This window comes from Peromyscus leucopus, chromosome 12 (genome assembly GCF_004664715.2).
Source record: "Peromyscus leucopus breed LL Stock chromosome 12, UCI_PerLeu_2.1, whole genome shotgun sequence".
Classification (NCBI taxonomy): domain Eukaryota; kingdom Metazoa; phylum Chordata; class Mammalia; order Rodentia; family Cricetidae; genus Peromyscus; species Peromyscus leucopus.
Genome location: NC_051073.1, coordinates 37,265,329 through 37,285,316, shown reverse-complemented (window position 1 = coordinate 37,285,316; position 19,988 = coordinate 37,265,329). Strand labels below are relative to the sequence as shown.

The 19,988-nt window shown below is 37.2% G+C and overlaps 1 protein-coding gene across 1 annotated transcript in view; it reads right to left on the bottom strand.

Annotated features, from left to right (window-relative positions):
- The window catches only part of Epha6 (EPH receptor A6), a 951,985-nt gene that overhangs the window by 554,009 nt on the left and 377,988 nt on the right, over window positions 1-19,988 (bottom strand). The window contains 1 exon segment of the mRNA XM_028879452.2: window positions 5,994-6,149. Within this exon segment, the coding sequence (XP_028735285.1) occupies window positions 5,994-6,149 (156 nt within the window).

The window sequence follows — 19,988 nt, the reverse complement described above, 5'->3', positions numbered from 1 at the left end:
AGTATAAATTAATAGACCAAGTACCACTCATTTGTGGAATAAAGTCCAAGGTTCTCAGCTTTGTCTCCAAGTATTCATAACCTGGCCGAAATCCATTCTTTAATCTTTCCTTCCTTTTTGTTGCACCCTATTGTTAGCATTTTTTCTATCAATACTTTTGAAGACACAGTACATTCTAAAGACTCAGGGAATTTCTGGGAGAGGTTCCTACTGACTCAGGAAGTAAACAACCAAGAAGCCTCAGGAAGTCCCTAAAATGACAAGATACACTAGGCCACTCTCTCTTCAAAATCATAGAAAGAGTAGGAACTGCTGGAGGTACAGACACCAGTGAGCAACCTGGAAGAAGCTCAGAGCAAAGGAGCGGCCTAGATGAGAAACTGTCCTATTGAGCTACTTGGGTGCTAAGTAGTTAGCTGTAGGTTTCCAGTCTTCATGAGTTGTCACCTTTGCTAGGGTGGACTTTACATATAGCATCTGCTTTTGAGTCATCCTTACCCCTTTTAGTAGTCATCACCCACATTTCTATAAGTTCCCCCCAAATAATGCACTGGTTAACCAAATTGGCCTTTGGTGTTTGGTGGTCTCCTTGCTATGGCTTATCATCATTGCCCTATCTGGGGTGAAGAGATGTTTGTTGATGTCTCCCCAGGCAGAGTGTCACATAAGAATGCCTCTGTGTATTCAATTCATAGATTGCTTGTACTTTCTGCATTACAGAACAGTTCCACTCAGAGTTAAACGTGACACTCTGCATTCTGCGGGCAGAACAGATCACTTGTGTACCTCTCATGTTTGCATTAAAAAAATGTTGCCTAAATCTAAAGAGTGTGCTTAGTATTTCACATGATGTAGTTCATGTAATCAATAATGCAACAGAAAGGAATTGCAGGAATGTATTGTAGCTGCTCACATCAAGAATAAATGGGAAAACATAAACTAGAAAGTGAGTTGTTGTTCTGAGGTCTTTGGTGTTAAACAATTTACCTACTACAGTGAGAGAAAAGTGCACGCTTACATTGAGCTCTTTTCTTACTTGATTCAATTACTTAAAATAGCATCCATTAGAAATGGAAGACAAAAATACAGATGATTAAGTTATCATTTGGCAGAGCAAAGCAAAACAGTGAGTAGATTCAAACACAAATTAATGATTAAATGATTAATTAACAAAGATTAAAAAATCTTCCTAGAAACATATAACATTAAGGATAATTATGAATGTTTTCTTTGAAACTATGGGTGCTTTTGGATAATTAGTCTCCTATGTGCAATTTGATAATATCGAGTGGGACATTTTTCTTCCAAGTTTCACTGTAGAGGCCAGAGAGAGATTCACAGTAGTAACAAGTTTTTACTGATTCTCCAACATCAGCAGACTCTCCTCCTAATAATTCTTTCAATAAAAATAGATTTTCCAGATAATTTAGTGAATAAAACTCTGCTGAAATATCTATTAAAGTGACTGTACCTGGACTATTTCATGAAACTCGGGTGACATCTTGGATACTGGTGAAGCTGAGATTGATTAATGCATGTGCCTATTCTGTAGCATAGGGTCATTTTAATATTTGAAATTACAATATTGCAATGAACTCAGTACATATTTAGAGATGCTTTCTATAGCAAAACCAATACAGAACACAATGAAACCTGCTAGAGGTAATAAAACCTAATTTTGTTTCTCTTCTTACTTTCTGGCTTCTACACAATTGTGGCTGGTACAAAATTATTTAGAGTGGGTCACCTAACATCACCTTTGCTTTTGTGCTTTAGTTTGTGATGTGAACAATCAAGACCCAAGTATGATATCTTCCATGCAGAATTTGAGTTTTGGGAAAAGAGTACTAGAAAAAAAAAATAAAAAGAAGGCTTAGAAATGAGGAGGAAGCCAGCAGAGCAGAGGGATTGGATTGAGAGCCTCCTGTAACAATCTAGGAAGTATAGGTCCTGATTAGAGCAGCTGAAAGGAGGGAACTCACCTGCTGTAATGCACGCAGCATTTATTCTGCTCAAAATAAGAATGAGAGAATAATGATGCTCTGAAGTGGCCAATTATTCCAGCAATAATGAAACCACGCTTCACAGTGTTAGCTTTAGAGCAAAAGCAAATTGAAGTTGTGTGCTTCCTTCCCAATCACTGTCATTGTATATCAAATACAAAGACATGATATTTTCCTGTGTATTAAGAATGAAGTTGCCAGGAACAGTTTTACTAGCAGTGTATTTGATTACATGTTCAGACAACCACAATACAAACAGTATATTTACTGGTGTGCAATAGAGGTGCGTGCATGTGTGATTTGCATTCAGTTGGAACCTTTTTAAGTAGGCAATGTAAATAATCATTAAATGGGTAAATCCTGCAGCACCTGTTCAGTTGTGCCAAAGAAGCAAAGTTCTGATGGTTTAAAATAATGAGGAACAGCAAAAGTGTTAGGATCATAGATTTATATTGTTTTTCTGACCTTGCTCTCATTTATGTATTAACATTTCATGTATCATGTCTATTCCTTACTGTTCCATAAGTGCTTTTACTGTTGTCATTGTTTGGTTTTTGTTTTATTGTCTGTTTTTTGTTTATTTGCTTTGTTTTTGGAGGCAGGGTTTCTCTGGGTAGCCTTGGCACTTATACTGTAGCCCAGGCTGGCCTCAAACTCGCAGAAATTTTCCTGCCTTTGCCTCTGAGTGCTGGGATTAGAGGTGTGCACCACAAACCACCTGGCTTCAACAATTCTTTTTAAAGCAACAGTTATATTATTACCTAGTTTTACAAAACTCAGGGAGTATTGACCTAGAAAAGTCCAGGACAGCCATTTTTCTGTACTCTCAACTCATTCGGAAATGGCCCTAATCTGACACTGTGGAGTAGACCTCACAGATCTCCTTGGAAAGTACAGAGTTACCATTAATGAATCACCTGAGAAATAAAGTTTAGAGTGTATGAAATATATTAAAATATCTGAGAAGACATTTCATATTTCACTTGTTTATTCTTACTATCTTTGACTTACAGTTGATTGAAAAAGTTTTCAATAATTTAATTTAATAATATATGTCTAAGTTGGCAAGGTTGTTTTTAGTGTAAGTGAGTATTAGGACTATTTCAAGGATCTTGATACAATTAATGTTGGAGAGAGAAAGGTGAGACGAGTGTTGACCTTGGATGTTCTTGGTTTGAAGTACAATTAGGGCTCCTGTCTTGAAAGCATGGATAAATGAAGTGAAGGAAAACAGAACAAGGATGGATGAGCAAGCGAAGGTCGAGAGTAATAAAACTGGATCTGGCAAGTTAAGCTTGGACTGATTAGTTTCTCTGTTCATCAAATATTAAGACCCTTCTGTATGCCAGGTACTATTCTGAGCAGTGAGGTTGCAGTCTGCAAAAAGCATCCCTGGTCCCATGGCTCTTGTAGTCTGGTGTGATAAAGTGACAGTAAATAGTGAAGCAGGCATATAAACAAAGCCAGGATTTTAAAGAATAACATAATGCATAAAATGTAAGACACGATGACAAAGAAGATTAAGTGGGACAGGTGCTATTTTTGAAAGACTGGTCAGAAAATAACCATCCTAAGAGCTGATATTTGACCCTGTAAAGTGGAATGGAAAAGTCCCTAAGAGGCCTAGGGGAGAGAATGCTTCAGATTGTGGAAATTCTGTTACTAAGAAAGGAAACAAACTTGGCATCTTTGAAGTCCAGAATGTTTGCAAAGGTACCATGGCATATGCGGTGAGAGGAGTGGGCAGTTTTCTGTAGGATTTATAGGTGATCAGATTCCTTAACCCTCAGGCTAGAAGACTTTGGTCCTCAGAATACAAGACTGTGACTATACAAAATTATCAACACTATCTACCTTCAGGTGACAGTTCTAACTATGGGAGAGAGTAAGAATGTACTGACAAAGGCAAACAAGCCCCATGAATAAAGCCAACAACTAACAGAGGAAGAAGAAAAACTATCAGTGTCATAACATAAAATAGTATATTAGGGTGAAATGGAGATGGCAAAGGTTTGAGACTGAAAGTCCTGCCCTCATTAACTTTGTCAACTTGACAAAGCCTGGAGTCATCTAGGAGGAACATCTAGCTTGAGGAATTGTCTAGATCACCTTGTCCTTGAGCATGGCTTTGGGGGATTATTTTGATTGTTAATTGACAAAGGAAGGTCCAGCGTACCGTGAATGGCACCATTTCCCTGTGAAGGTGATCCTGAGCTATAGAAGGAAGCCAGCTAAACACAGACATGGGCGAAAGCCTTCAAACAGCATTACTGCATGGTTTCTGCCTCAAAATATAGTTTGCATTCCTGCTTTGACTTCTTTCAATGACTGACTACCCCTAACAAGTTGAAATAAATCCATCCCTTCCCTGAGTGTCTTTGGGCCATGGTGTCTTTAATGCGTCAGAAGGTTAGGACAAGCCACATACAGTTTCAAGAACAGTGTGCAACAGAATCAAGTGAAGTGAATAACAGGACAAAGATGTTTCCAATGCAAATGGAGATGAGGGTCTTTGGTAAATTTTTCTGATATAGTTATTTCAAGTGGCAGAAGGCAAACTGAATACAGTAGGGTACATATCATAAATCTAAATGCAATAAAGAAGTAATTCAAAGTGAACAGTAGATGGAACCAAATATGACTGCTCTTCCGAGGTATTTGCATTGTTGCAGCAAAAAGTGAACTAGAAGCATTTTAATGATAAAATTTGAATTTATTATATCAACATTCAGAATAGAAAATAAATAAGAGTCAATCCAAAGCACTGATAAAACCAGCTAAATCACAAGCCACATTGCACCAAACAAGGTTGGTTCCTCTTTGAGCTTGTGGCCATTGGTAATTGTCCAGTGTTCCAATGGATGGGACCTAACCCAAGTACATATGGGAAGAATAATTGGATATAGTGGGTTATCAAATTAAAAGAAGGAAGGAAGGAAGAAAGGAAGAAAAGAAAGAAGAAACAAACAAAGAAACAAAAGAAAATGACAAAGTTAAGATGGTAATACATTAGAGCATATAGGAAGTTAGGGAGGGCCATAGTCCTATTGGGGAATGTGATAATATTCCATTATAATTACATATGAAATTCTCAAAGAATGAAATATAATGGAGTTTTTAAAAGGGATGCTTCAAAAACAGGAAAACCTAAATTGAGACATTATCATCGTTCCAATCACTTATATAATTCTCAATTTAACATTTCAGCACCTATTTATTCATCATCAAAAAGAGCAAATTGTAGCCTATAATATCTTATTTATGAATCTAAAGAGTTTAAAACTAAAAAGTGACATTCCATTTCTGCCTATTTTAGTGATATATTATTATTTTCACTTTTTAAAATGTATAGATACTACACAATTCTTAAATAATAGAAAACAAATCATTTAAAATTCTGCATGTATTTGATGAAATGACCTTTACATCTAATTTGAGTATTCTACTGAGAGAGAAGAGAGGAGAGAGAGAGAGAGAGAGAGAGAGAGAGAGAGAGAGAGAGAGAGAGAGAGAGAGATGTGTAGAAACTCAAAAGCACCCTCCTTTAAAGTCAGATGTTGAGGAAACCCAAGCTCGTCTGCAAGTCATTCACAAAGACTGGATTAAAAATTTCCTCTGGAGTCTCCCTCAAGTGATGAATTTCATATTTCTTTAACAATAGGTCTAAAACTGTGTAAAAGAAAGAAGAGGAGTTTTATTTGTAAGTTCTTAATTTCTTCAGGACAAATTTTAGCCAGGAAAATTTTGCACTGCCTCAAAATATGGTAGGTACTTGGATAGCAAGGATCTATATAAGGCTTAAAAAGGAAATATTTCACACTCTTAGCAACTGTTTGAAAAGGAGCTATGGTGAGGAGAGCATTTTATTATTATTATTCAAGACACCTTTATTGGTACAGGATTTTGCCCATTTATTTATTTTTAAAAACTTAAAACAGAGAACAAGATGATTAGAAACAGAATTTTCTAGTAGGAAATGTGTAGACTTACTGGTACATGCCATAGAAGGTGGGTCTTTTTCTGCCCTGAAGTAGCCCTTTTCACACTGACAGGTAGAAGTTGCTTCCACGTAGGTCGAACTGTGTGGAGGGCACTTGGAACATTTCGTGTTCCCAGCAAATGCTTTGTAGAATCCTGGTCTGCAAGCTGTGTAGAAAGGAAAAACAGATTCTTTTTAGTTAACGCCAAAGTTCCTCTGTTTTGTACGTTTTCAATCAAACAAAACTTAACTCAGAATTCAATTTCACACACGTACAGCAAGGTCAACACGAAGGCTAATACTGATAAATAAAATTAACTATTCAATTGTTAGTGCAATTATAATTTTAGAAAATTATGTAAGTGAATTTGGAAGGTAAACACCTTCATGCAAATGTGTACACAATCATTTTCATACCTACACACAATACTGGGCTATGTATGTGTGAGGATACACATACTTGACCTAAAAGAGATGGTTTTGTGAATTTTTAGGAGTTAGTATTAAATAACATCGAGTCCGTCAGACTGTTCAAAAAGTATCGCCAATTCATTGACCCCCCCCCTCAGACATCGAATATGTTAGGACTTACATTTTGACTAAGGTACACCCTTAAGTATTATGCTAAAGGTTAATATTCTATTGTCTATGATAGAACTGTATTGCTTTTGAAGGTTTAGCTTAATAATAATATATTTATATATATGTAAATGATTGAGTAATTCTCAGTAAGAAGATTCTTAATTCCACATGATAAATTTGCTAGAGAAGGTCTCTAATCCCAGCTACTGGGAGGCTAAAGTAAGAGAACTGAAAATTCAAGATCTAGCCTCGGGGACAGAAGTAGTTCAAGGCCAAGCTGAACAACTTAGAAGAAAATAAATTTGTCTTAATGTGAAAAGTGAAGGAAAAAAATGGTAAATGTCAAGATGTCAGTGTCAAGATTGTGCACGCTTACTTGGCATATTATATTCAGTCCTTAGGAACACACACACACACACACACACACACATACACACACACACTCATCCTGTATCATTATCAGTTTAACAGGAAGCATATATCGGCAGCAGACTATTCTTTGCACGCTTACACACTAGTGTTAGGCATATAACTGATTAAGAGTACCTGATTGTGTAAATAATAAATAATTTGCTGACATTGTCATAAGTAAAATATTCTTTAAAAAGAATATGTTTTCTAAACTTGATCTATATAGCATTGTTATAAAACCTCAAATGATGCTCATTTACTCAAATAATGATATTTTGAATAAGAAGTAACTGCTTCTTAATTATACAATTTAAAATAGTTCAGTATAGGATCAACTTTTAATAATTTCAAAAATGATTTTTTTTAAAATTAACCCTACTTTAAGTTAAATAATTTTTTATCTATTAAAGTTTAAGTCCAAACAGATCAATTTATATAGAAATCCATATGTAATTGAGGCCCTTCCATTTTGAGTAGGCACACTTTATTTCAAATGTTTAAATATTATTTTAAAGGCACAGAGAAATATCTTGTCTTACAATGTTTATCAGCCACTCGCATTTTACAAATATAGCTTAGTATATATAAAAGTAGACCACTTTTAACTTATGTCTGGTAAGACGTTATTATCTTTTATTTATTTTCTTTGGTACCTTGAATTTACACAACAATGCCTCTTCTAGAAGGTCAATGACTAATGTGCCACCATGCTTCTAAAATGCGCGCACACAATTTTTCCCACCAAAGCGTCTTTTTCCTTGCTGTCACACAGCCTGATTCCTTTATGCTCACTCTCCTTGTGTGGCCAGTCTTCTTTAAATGTCACCTCACTGAGGGCCTCCAGGATCCCTCTTCGGAAACTGTGATTCCTGCTTTGCCACACCATGTAATTCCACATTGCTTTCCTTTGCCTCTAAGTGATTTAACAACATCTGACATTTGGCACATTTAGTTCTAAAATCCATCTCCCACTAGAGTGTGTGCTTTATCAAGCAGAGATTTCTGTCTGTTTCATCTGCTAAAGTTCATCTCCAGGGCCTAAAAGACTGCTAGGCATTTTTAGACCCTCAAAAAGTATTTGATAGATGTGAATGACTTGTCAGTGGAATTCTTTAATTTCTATACAATCCCCATGTTTTATGTGTGTATTTGTTTGTTGTCTGCTGTCAGCCATTCTGTGGGTTGGCAAATCTATGTTCTTAATATAAAACCATGTCCCACTCATTGTTCTAACTCCTACTTGTCCTTTCCATCTCATAGGTTCAGTTTCCCAACACATCTACTGCCATTTCAACACATTTCCTATGATTAATACTTATTTTGTGTCTGTGGGCTTCACAAGAGCAGGTTGTCACAATGCCTGTCCGTAACAGGTGCATACATTCGCACACTCAGTAGAACTGTCCAGTGACAGACTGCTGTCCTAATTGACTTTCTGCAGAGGACCATGAATGGCTACCCAGTCTATGCTATGGTCATGGCATTACTTATCATCCTAGGTTTAAAGTGGTTTTCCTTTCCTTTTAGAAGTGCTACATGATAAGTAAGATGAACACGCTATCTTGAAAGGCATTTATGATTGCTCTAAGATAGGAAAATGAACTTTTCAGGAGAGAGCAAAGGAGCGAAACTGAGGGCTAAAATGCATCTCAGTGGGTAGAGTGCTTCGCCATATACCCAGGTTTCCATGCACGGCGCCATATAAACCAGCCATGATGCCAACCTGCGCCTGTAATCTCAGCACTTAGGACATGGTGACAAGAGGGTCGGAAACACGAGATTGCCTTTGTGACACAGTAAGCCCAGGCTGAGATACATAAGACCCTCAAAATAAAATCAAAAGCAAATGAAAATAAAGTCCCCAAATAAAAAGTAAAATAATAAAACAAAACAAGATCATAAAATAAAACAAAAAAGATAATAAAACAAAAATTTCCATTTGAAATTATTGTTCACATTGATTTTGATTATCTATCTCAGTCCATGTATATCTCCCTGTTTACCATTTGATGTGTATGTTTGTGTATATGTATGTGTGTTTGTTTACACACACACACACACACACACACACACACACACACACACACATATATATAATTCTGGTATTAAAGACAATGGAAACCTGATGTTATGTAGATGACATACTGCTGTGGATATCACTCTATATAAATAAAACACTGATGGCCAGTGACCAGGCAGGAAGTATAGGCGGGACAAAGAGAGAGGAGAATTGGGGAAACAGGAAGAAGGAGGAGAGACACTGCAGCCAGGGGAAGGAGAGGCAACCTGTAAAGACGCCGGTAAGCCACCAGCCACGTGGCAAGGTATAGATTTATAAAAATGGGTTAATTTAAGATAAAAGAACAGTTAGCAGGAAGCCTGCCACGGCCATACAGTTTGTAAGTGATATAAGCATCTGAGTGATTATTTTATAAGTGGATTGTGGGACTGCAGGGCTTGGGGAACCTGGAGAGAAGCCCTCCAGTTACAAATGGCGCCCAACGGCTCGAGTTTCCACCTTAAACCTGAGAATATTTAATAACCAATTCTAAACAGAGCCAAAACCAGGTTCCTGCTTCTTGTCTCATACGAGCAGTTAGACACTGCAAAACGCAGGTTTGAACACTGGTGGGTTCCTGGCGTGTGCGTTTGACCATCAGTATGGCGGAAATGAGGCGTCTGCCAGCGGCACATTAAGCTGTTTGGTAGATTTAGTCTTTACTAGTATTTAAAAAAAAAAAAAAAAAAAAAAAAAGGTTTCTGGCTACACGCTGCTTTGATGAAAGCTTAGACCCACTATTTCTGAGACTTGATGACTCCCAGAGCTGGCGGAAAACATACCACTGCCATGTTGGGAAGCTGAAATGGGCGGAGCCGGCAGCCACAGTTTAAAGCAATAAGTTCACAGTAAGACTGATTAAGATAAAATAGTTTATAATGCATGTAAAACTGTGCATAGGCTTAAAAGAAAAAAATATACCGTTATATAAACAAATAGTATCTAAAAATAAAGTGTTTTTTTAAAAAAAAACAATAAAGGTAATAAGCCACATAAAGATGGCTATCACACATAAAATCTGGATTATGTTGTCTTTGATATTCGTAACTGAAGAAAAACATTTGATTACAAAAGCTGTTGAGTTATGCCAAAATGTATATTTTAAAGGTACCTTGACTTCAAAATTTGGATTTAAGGATATGTTGTTTTGGAAAAGAGGTTCTGCTTTTGTTTCCACAGAAAGCCAGAGGCTGTGGATTTGTTCCAGATTAAGATACATCAGGTTTTACCAGCCAAGACCCCCTGAAAGGTCTCCGATGACACTATGGCCCAGATGATCCAACATCCAGAACGGCTTCAAGGCAACTGGCTCCATAATACAGCCTCACGGACTACCCCATAGGCCTAAAATTTTCTTTGCGTCTCCATAAGATACAGCGCCCCCCTCCAGCAGGAAGTAGTAAGAGATGCTACGCCCAAATTCCCAAATATACCAAGCTGGCTTTAGAGGTGGAATTGGCTCACTCCCCCTCTAAACCCAGACATATTGCTTTAAAAAAAAAATGGTTAAGAGATTCTTGTGTCCCAAATCAGAAGAGCCCTCTGGTGTGGGACAGAGAAAAACCAATATTTTTATTTAAAACAGGTTGATTATAAATGTGATCTCTTTCTAAAAAAGAAAAGGGGATATGATATGGATATATAGGATATGGAGATGATAAGATAAAAGGGTAGATTAATGAACCTACTTTTAAAGAACAACTTGTTTAAAATGTTTTACATTGGTATAGATTTTAGTTTATGTTTAAAATGTTTTACATTGGTATAAATTTTAGTTTATTGATACAAACTTGAAGTTAATTTTGTTGTACTATATATATATATATATATATACATATATATATTTCTATTCTTGTTTGAGTATTATGTTTATGTAACTCATTTAAAATTGTAATGGATAATTAAAAATAGATTAATAATTAGTCATCTATGATAATCATATTTGTAGCCATGTTAGTTAAGTCTTCTAGGTATATATAGATATATTTCAGATAGATAGGTAATCTTCAAACACTTCATAGACCTAGAGAATATGGCATTTAAATAACTTAGAATTCTGTTGATGTGAGACAAAATTGCTCCTGGCTGCACCAATTGATCCCGAGAGAATGTTGGGCTTCTAAGACATTTCCATTTGAAGTTTGTCTTTTTGGCACAAAATGGCCTACTGGGCAAAGAACTGCCCTTGCCTTGACGGCTAACAGTATGAATGCAATGCTGTCCTTTCTGGACAAGCGGGACACAAGGAAAGCGACCACTGTACTCTGCCAAGACAGGGTAAGATGGTCTTTCAGAATTCCTGCTTCTGAAAATGGTCTGTCAGATACTCTAGGCCTGTAGCCAATTTAAATGCACCAACAATGCTGAGAAACATTAGGTGACTGTCCAGGCTGCCAGCTGTCTTGGTCTACTCTTGCAAGATTCCCGAAAGTTGCTTGCATCCATCTACATTTCTCAGGAACCATTATGTTCCTTCTCAGGTCTTTGATGTGGTTGAAGACTAGATAGTCGTAATTTCCTCAGTTATGATAAAAGATAAGTTAGCTATAAAACCTTAAACTCACAAATATAAGATAGATAGGACATCTTCTTTAATATTGTAACTATAATTCTTGCTCGGTAATTGTTTTGTTATATGTAATTTTACCATGTTAAAGTTAAAACCTTCCTTTTTAGAAAAAAGAAGAAAGGGGAAGTGCTGTGGATATCACTCTATATAAATAAAACACTGATGGCCAGTGACCAGGCAGGAAGTATAGGCGGGACAAAGAGAGAGGAGAATTGGGGAAACAGGAAGAAGGAGAGAGACACTGCAGCCAAGGGAAGGAGAGGCAACCTGTAAAGATGCCGGTAAGCCACCAGCCACGTGGCAAGGTATAGATTTATAAAAATGGGTTAATTTAAGATAAAAGAACAGTTAGCAGGAAGCCTGCCACGGCCATACAGTTTGTAAGTGATATAAGCGTCTGAGTGATTATTTTATAAGTGGATTGTGGGACTGCGGGGCTTGGGGAACCTGGAGAGAAGCCCTCCAGCTGCAACATACCTTCAGACTGTGTCATAAATTTACTTCAACTGTGGTATCATATCTGTCAGCTGAAGGTTTGGTGACTGTCACAAGACAGAGATGAGCATCACCTTGCTGCTATCTATTATTATTAGTATATTTCAAGTATATACTTATCTTTCGTAAGAGTTTAAGAAAACTGAATGAGATATGAATAATGGATTCACCAGTATTTGCCACAGGATTACTACAATTGCATCAATGGGAGGAATGGTCTCTATATCTTCAGTTGGTGGTTTAAGTTTTGTTTGTAGTTCTGCTTGAAATGAAATAACAGCATCCATACCTTGAGCACTCTGTAATGGCTTTCTGATATGTTTTTTGCTTTCCCTGTAACACCCTGTTTTTATACTTATAAGGTATGTGTTTCTTGCTTCCAATGAAGAGAATAAGCAGAACAGCTTGATGGTTGCCTGCAGCACAGGAATGAATATCTTCCAGTATATGTCAATATTCCTACTCTGTGAAATATTGTTGGAAAGCTAAAATTTTCTGATGTGGTTGTTTCTGTTTTTTTTTTTTTCCTTTTTTTGCTGGTCTTTTAGGGAAGAAGTTATTTAGATATGGACCTACAGTTTAAATCCTCATTGCATCCAATTATTGTACCCACTGTAGCTTCCATCCAGAATCATACAGATCTGTGTTTTAATCTCCGTCTGGACCTGATGCATTAATCTCAGAATGCCTGCCTCTGCTTTCTGCCAGCTCAGATTTTCTCCCAAGTCACTGCAGTTGTGTTTCTAAACACCTGATACGACTATAGTGCTGTGCTTTGTACAGCAGAAAATGCAAAATGATTTTTGTGTGCCCACATCTGGCCTTCTGTCTGATCCTGTATAAACAAAAGCTAAGATGAATATTTTAAATGTTTTAATGATTATATAAACATATGATACACTCAGCTTAGGCTCTTTGTGTACCAAGCCTGAATATATACTTCATTGTGCTTTATGGGTAAAGTTTAGTAATATGCATAGACTCTGAAATACCAGACTAGCATTGATAATCGTCCTCAGTTGGTTGAACATCTACAAAGTGTTGGCTTTCACTGCTACAAAGATTTTAGAGTTCTTGTCACTCTTCACATACAACACATCACATTACAGCTTTCTTGAGGTGAAACCACTATAAAAAAGCTGTACACACAGTCTGAATTTAGTAAAATACAGCTGAAAACTATAGCAGCTATTATAGTAACTATAATACATCAATTCCAGTTTTACCACCTTTTAGTTTTATCTGTGTTTTTAGATTTGACATTTGTCTTCTGTTGGCAGCACAATTTTTGGTCTTTGATCTGTTTATCCCTTGTTTCTATTAAATACAATCTGATGATCTTTGATCTTTAATTGGGATGGTTATAGTATTTTAATAGGGTTACTCAGATCTTATGTATTTATTATTAATTTTTAACTTGTATCTTTATGGTGTTCTGTCTGCATGTAAGTCTGTGCACTGTGTGTGTGCAGTGCCCATGAATACTAGAAGTAGATGCTGGATCCCCGGGATTGGAGTTACAGACCATTGTGAACTTCTGTGTGGGTTTGGGAACCAAACCTAGGTCTTCCAGAAGGGCAGCCAGTGTGCTTAACTTCTGTGCTGTTTCTCTAGCCCCTAAATCTCAGGCCTTGAGTATATTTTTCTAGTTTTTCTTTCCATCTTGTGGTATTTGGTCATTGTTTCCTTTTCAAATTTTTCCTGCTTCTTTAAAAATAATAGTATGCTTTACATAATTCTTTAAAAACCATTTCTTGCTTGTTTACTGAAAAATTCAAATGAGCACTCAGAAAGAACCTCTCTGGAATCCCTTCTAAGAACATTACTGTCCTTCTTCAAACAGTATTGCAAAGTGCATTTGTTTTGATCTCACTGGAGTCTCAGAGCACCTCCACAATCCACAGAACAGACATTGCCAGATTGTGCCAGAGTCTTTCTTCTTCTGCTAAAGGCTGGGAATATTCTGTGTGTCAAGTTGTGAAAGTTGTACATCTATCAGTTTTTATGTATCCACCTGTCTGATGTCTCATGTCTTAAAAATGACTTCTTCGTACAGTTATGCGGAAGTTCTTGGCTTATATAAAAAGTCATTTATGTGCCAGACTGTTGATGCCCCTTAAATCCTTATTTATCTAAATGACTTTTATTTCTTTAATGTCCTTCTCCTAACTACTATACTTATTTGATTAATCATATTGTAAAATGTTACAATATCCAACACAATTCTGCTGCCATCAACCTGTATGTCAAAGGTAAATAGATATTCAATAACATTTTTTGCTGAAACTATTAAATTATTGCAACTACTTCAGAGAACTGGTAGTATCCAATATTATTTAACCCAGACATGATGTTGAAAAGAATATTCCTACTTCTTCATGTATACTCAATTTAATAGCCCAAAGTCAAAATGGCTTTGCTCATGAAGTCAGTTATACAAAATTCTACCGTTAAGTGAGCTCTCATTCCTCCATTTTATTTTCTGATTCATATTGACATATTAACCTTTCTCACACTATGTATTTCCTTTTCCTCTTTCCACTTATTTTATCTGTCTTAGTGTAAACTTATATAACCTAGGTTGGTAAAATATATTAAGAGAAGTGAGGTAAACTGATATGTTCAATCAACTATATTTAATAGAAAATTTACACTTTGCTGAATTTTCCTAATACAGTTAGAATAGATTTAGTTGAGAATAGTTAGATTATAAATGAATTCTTGATTTAAGTTGCATTGACTCCACTGTTGAAGGTATAATCAAGGAGATTAAAGGCAAGAAGAATAGATGTCAGATGCTATAGAAATGGTTCATTTATAAAAGACAGAATATAAAAATTAATGCAAATTGAATAATTTAAGCTAAACTCAACAGGTGTCTACTTCAACAGCATGTTTATAATTTGAGGACTCTTAATTAGTTCCTTAAAATGAGCCTATGATACATGTCATAAAACTTAGCCTTGACTATAGACACACTCAGTGTAACTAGAGTGATGGATTGATCATTAATACAAATGTAGTGAATGAAGTCTCCAAGGGACTGAAGAAATGGCTCTGCAGTTAAGAGCAACAAATAGAAACACACGCACACACATATACACACATACACACACATACACACACAAACTGCTATGGGCTGGGGAGATTGCTAAGTGATTAGTGTTGTTGAGTAATGAGGAGGACCTGAGGTAAAACCCAAAAACCAATAAACAAGGACACAGTATCACACACTTGTGATCCTAACATCCTATGAAAAGATGAGGGGAGGAGACAGGAAAACTCCCAGGAGCCCATGGACCATTTAGCCAGTTAGTCTGACACATGCATCAGTGAGCAAGTTAGAAGGTTAGTAACATTTGAGGTACTGTTAACTATTAACATAGAATCTTCCCCTCCCTTTCACTATCTACTCCCACTATACTCATTTGAATAAACTGTACATGTGGGCATGCATACTACACCACAGATAGAAATTAGCACAACCCTGTTCATCCTATGTGTAGAAATGTAGTAGAAATGTGTAGTAGAAATGAGAATTCCTAATGCTGAGAGTATAAAACTCCCTCTGTCTCTAGAAGTTGAGCTCTAGCATTTATCTCTCTTTGCTTCCTGACAGTGGGAGCAATGTGACCCGCTGCCTCATACCTTTGCGGCCATGACTTCCATGCCATGATGGATTTGCACTCAAGCTCTAAGTCTGAATCAATCCTTCCTGCTGTAAGTTGCTGTTGACAGATAGTTTTCTTTCAACACAACAAGAAAAGCAACTATGATATTCTGTGTCCCTTTCACTTGGCCAGAACCGAGCATCCAATGGCAGAGGTAAAAAGCAGAGTGGATTTTGTAAGGCCACAGATTTCTAGACACAGGTTTATAAGGAAGAAAGACTGGACTCCAGAATATTTTTGCGGGAGCATCAGTAGGAAGGGCTGAGAAAGGCGATCCCAGGACTCTTTTTATTAACCTGTATATATGTGGTCCTGATTCTTCTTAACATGTCAAATAGCAAAGAACTGAAGAAACAAGACCTCAATACCTCAGGCAGTAATGAGGTTTTAAAATTTGTCAGATTAAAAAGAGGATATCAACTCTGAAACCATATACTGACTTTTTCCATTAATACTGTTTAATTTAATACCTTACAAGACAAAGAAGGGTGTCATAGACATGGATATTGATCTAGACAGGTAAGGTGCCATTAGCAGCCACATTGTATAAAATTTATTTAATTATTCTAATAGAAATTAACTATAAAAATAAAGAATTTAGCTGTCAAATGCATAGGCCTGAGTTTAGTTTCTTTGTTTTACAATCATTTTCAAATCCAGCAACATTTTCTTTGGATGCATGTTTTCTCATTTGTGAAAACAGACACTATGGGCCAAAGGTCAGCATTTTCTCTAAATTCATATATGGAAGCCTAAACTGTCTAGTAGCATTTAGAGATGGAGGCTTTGCATGGAAATAAGGTCATCAGGGTGATGTCCTCACTGATTGGATTAGTGCCCTCAGGAGTAATGGTACCAGAGCTGCCCACTCACTCATATAAGAGGATAAAATGAGAAGATAGCAATGTGTAAAGCTGTAAGAGAGCTCAGACCAGACTCCATATCTTCTAGCACCTACAATTATTACTTCTTAGCATCTAGAGCTCTGGGAAAGCCATTATGTTGTTGCTGTTGTTTAAGTCATCCAATTTGCAGCATTTTGGTATTGTAGCACAAACAGAACAAGAAAATAGAGACAACAGTTAGTACATTATCTTAGGGGTGGCTGTAAAGATTTTAAATGTGGAATAAGAAAAAAAAGTATTTCATTTGGGTTATTAAGTAATGTGTTTTCCAAAACTGGCCTCGATAATAATTTTCTAAACCCTACTCTTCTGAAAAATGTGTGGAAAGTCTTCACAAGGGTTTTTCCATGATCTTTTCTTTTATCTGGTGTGTTTATGATTGTTATGAAGTGAGTCTATGTGACTTTCCAGTCAGCTCCTAAAAGTGGATAGATAGTGAGTCCACCTGTTCTCTTGGATGCTTTTAAAACAGGCCAGCATGATAGGGCTGAGTGTAAGCCCTCAGGGAGAGAAAAGTGCAGGGATGAGCTTATGCTCCAGCTGAGTTTCCAGACACCTATTTGCCAGTCACACATATGGGCTCTGGAGTATGGACCCTTTAGCCCTGGGTCCGGAACCAAAGGTGAGCACTTCCTGCAGCAGAGGAGGGCCATCACACTTCACATTGCCAAAATTACAGGTTTATGGGGGAAAGAAAATATATGGTTGATATAATTCCACACTGTTAGATTTGGAGTGGATCTTTAAGAAGCATCTCATAAACTTACTCAAAGCCATATGGTAAGACAGTTATCTCAACCTATAATCTGAATCTTCATCCTAAGGCATATCAGTGGGTTAATGTGTATGGAAAATTTTGTATATTGTGTTTTTCAGGGCAATGACTGAGTAAACTATATTTTTTCTTAATTAATCAACTAATTGACTTTTCCCAGTTCGATCACAGTTTCCTCACCCTCCCTCCTCTCCTGCTCAAGTCCCCCCCTCCCCTCCCCCACTCATCCCCTTTCCCTTCCCTTCGAAAAAGTACAGGCCTTCCATGTAAACCTGCCAACCATGGCTTATCAAATTGCAATGAGACTAGGCACTTCCTGTCCTATTAAGGCTGGACAAGGCATCCCAGCAGGAGGAAAGGGTCCGAAGAGCAGGCAACATGATCAGAGACAGCCCCTGCTCCCTCTGCCAGGAGTCCCACATGAGGACCAAGCCACACAACTGCAACGCATATGCATAGGGTCCAGGTCAGTCCTGTGCAAGTTCTCTGGCTGGTGGTTCAGGCTCTGTGAGCCTGCATGAGTCCAGTTCTGTTGACTTCTGTGCGGTTTCCCATGGTATCCTTCCCCCCTCTGACTCCCATAATACTTTCTCCCCTCTTCCACAGGATTTCCCAAGGTCTACCTAATAGTTAGCTGTGGGTCTCTGTACATGTTTCCATCAATTGCTGGGTGAAGCCTCTTTGATGACAGCTGGGCTGGGCAATGATCTGTGAGTATAGCATTAGGAATCACTGCATTGACTACATTTTTTCCAGTCATGTTTGGTTCTATCCTAGGTCACTGGGCTGTGCAGGCCTTGGGTCCTGGCCCTCCAGGCATGGTCAGGGGTGGACTGCCTCTCATGTATGCGTCTCGAGCTGGACCAGCTACTGGTTTGCCACTTCCATAAGTTCTGCCGTGCTACCTTTGTCCCAGCAGAGCCTCTAGGCAAGGCAAATTGTAGGTCAGAGGTTATGTGGCCCCTCTGGACTGGGGCCTCAACTCCTCTACTGGAAGTCTTGTCTGATTACAGGAAGTGGCCATTAGAAAGGACAATTAATGATGACATTTAAGTTTTAAATAATTTTTCATAATAAATACACTTTTGTGAAATGTAATTGATGGGTAAAGTTTCATCTTATATGTCTGTATTCTCTTAGCCATAATTTTTGGTACAAAATAAAACTAATATAGATTTATGCAGGGTAATCGAAATTTAACTGTATTCTGCAATTTTAATTACATTGCCTTGTGCACTGCCTTATTTTCAAGCAAGACATTTTATCCTCAAATCCAGAACTGCAGAACAGACACATCACAGAATGGACTGTATGAAAGATCTGAACATTTTAACAAAATCTTGTCAACACTGCTCCAAATGTCACATATTCTGTTGCTGTAGGGAAGCTTGATGCTTTATCTTGTGCTGGTTTCACAACATGCTTAGAGCCTATTCTTCAATCTGACATGAATTTTGGACATTTATGTTGGAAAATGTGCAGAGCACTGCTTTAAATAATAGTTAATTAGAGACTTTGATTTTTTTTACCATAGAGAATTTTTAGAGTTATCAAGCATATTGAAAATAAATATAATAACCACTCTTGATTATCCTCTTCGTTCTCAATGTTGATGTTTAAATATGCTATTCTATTTGAGACTTAAGAGACTCAGTGATTTATTAGAATCTTCATTTAGTAAATGAGTTGAAGGCCATAACAGATGCTCAAGTTCGTGGAGACGATGTATGAATAAGCCACGGAGTTATAAAGAGTAACATATGTACAAGCTTGCTATTAGCATACTAAAGAACTTAGAGAAACAATGATCTACATTTCACTGGCATATTGTATAAACATAGACTTAAAATAAACTACAACAGAATTGTCCATTCAGTTCAAGTGTAGTGTCTATTGATCCAGCATGGCTGGCTTTGAGATAGTCTCAGATCACAAGGGCATATTCAAGGGTAAAATGCTATGTGCTGCAACAGCAGACAGACGAGATTTGGAATGTCCAGTGCATTGCTTGCAGTAGCTTTCTGGGGCTCTGTAATCAACAGAAACAAGGATGTGCTGATCTTACAGATGTGATGTGTCTGAGCAGAATATGTTCTGTCAGTTTGGCTCCCAAACTTCCCCTCACAGCCTTTCTCTATATAAACACTGTTGACTTCAACCTGGAGTTCTCAGTGACTATGTGTTACTCAGCCAAATCATTTGTAAGCTGGTGCTTGGAAAATTCAATTTTCATGGTAAGCAGGGTCTATCCTGCACAGTCAGCTACAGCATTTTATGAATCTATAAGTCTTATATTTGGAAAAATCGCAAATATAGACATAGTTTTCTTGTATAGAGCTCTCAATCTATATTACAATTAGAAGAAATACATGTATGAAACTTTGTTTAGATACTTTGTACCTGTCTACACATGAAGAAATAGGTTGAGGACAGTACGGGAGATCTTAGTAGGCATCTTTTCTTCAACTCTTAAATTCTTAAATGGTATTTGCATATCCAGAGTCCTTAAATTGGGACATTCTCTTGTTAGTATGGTAAG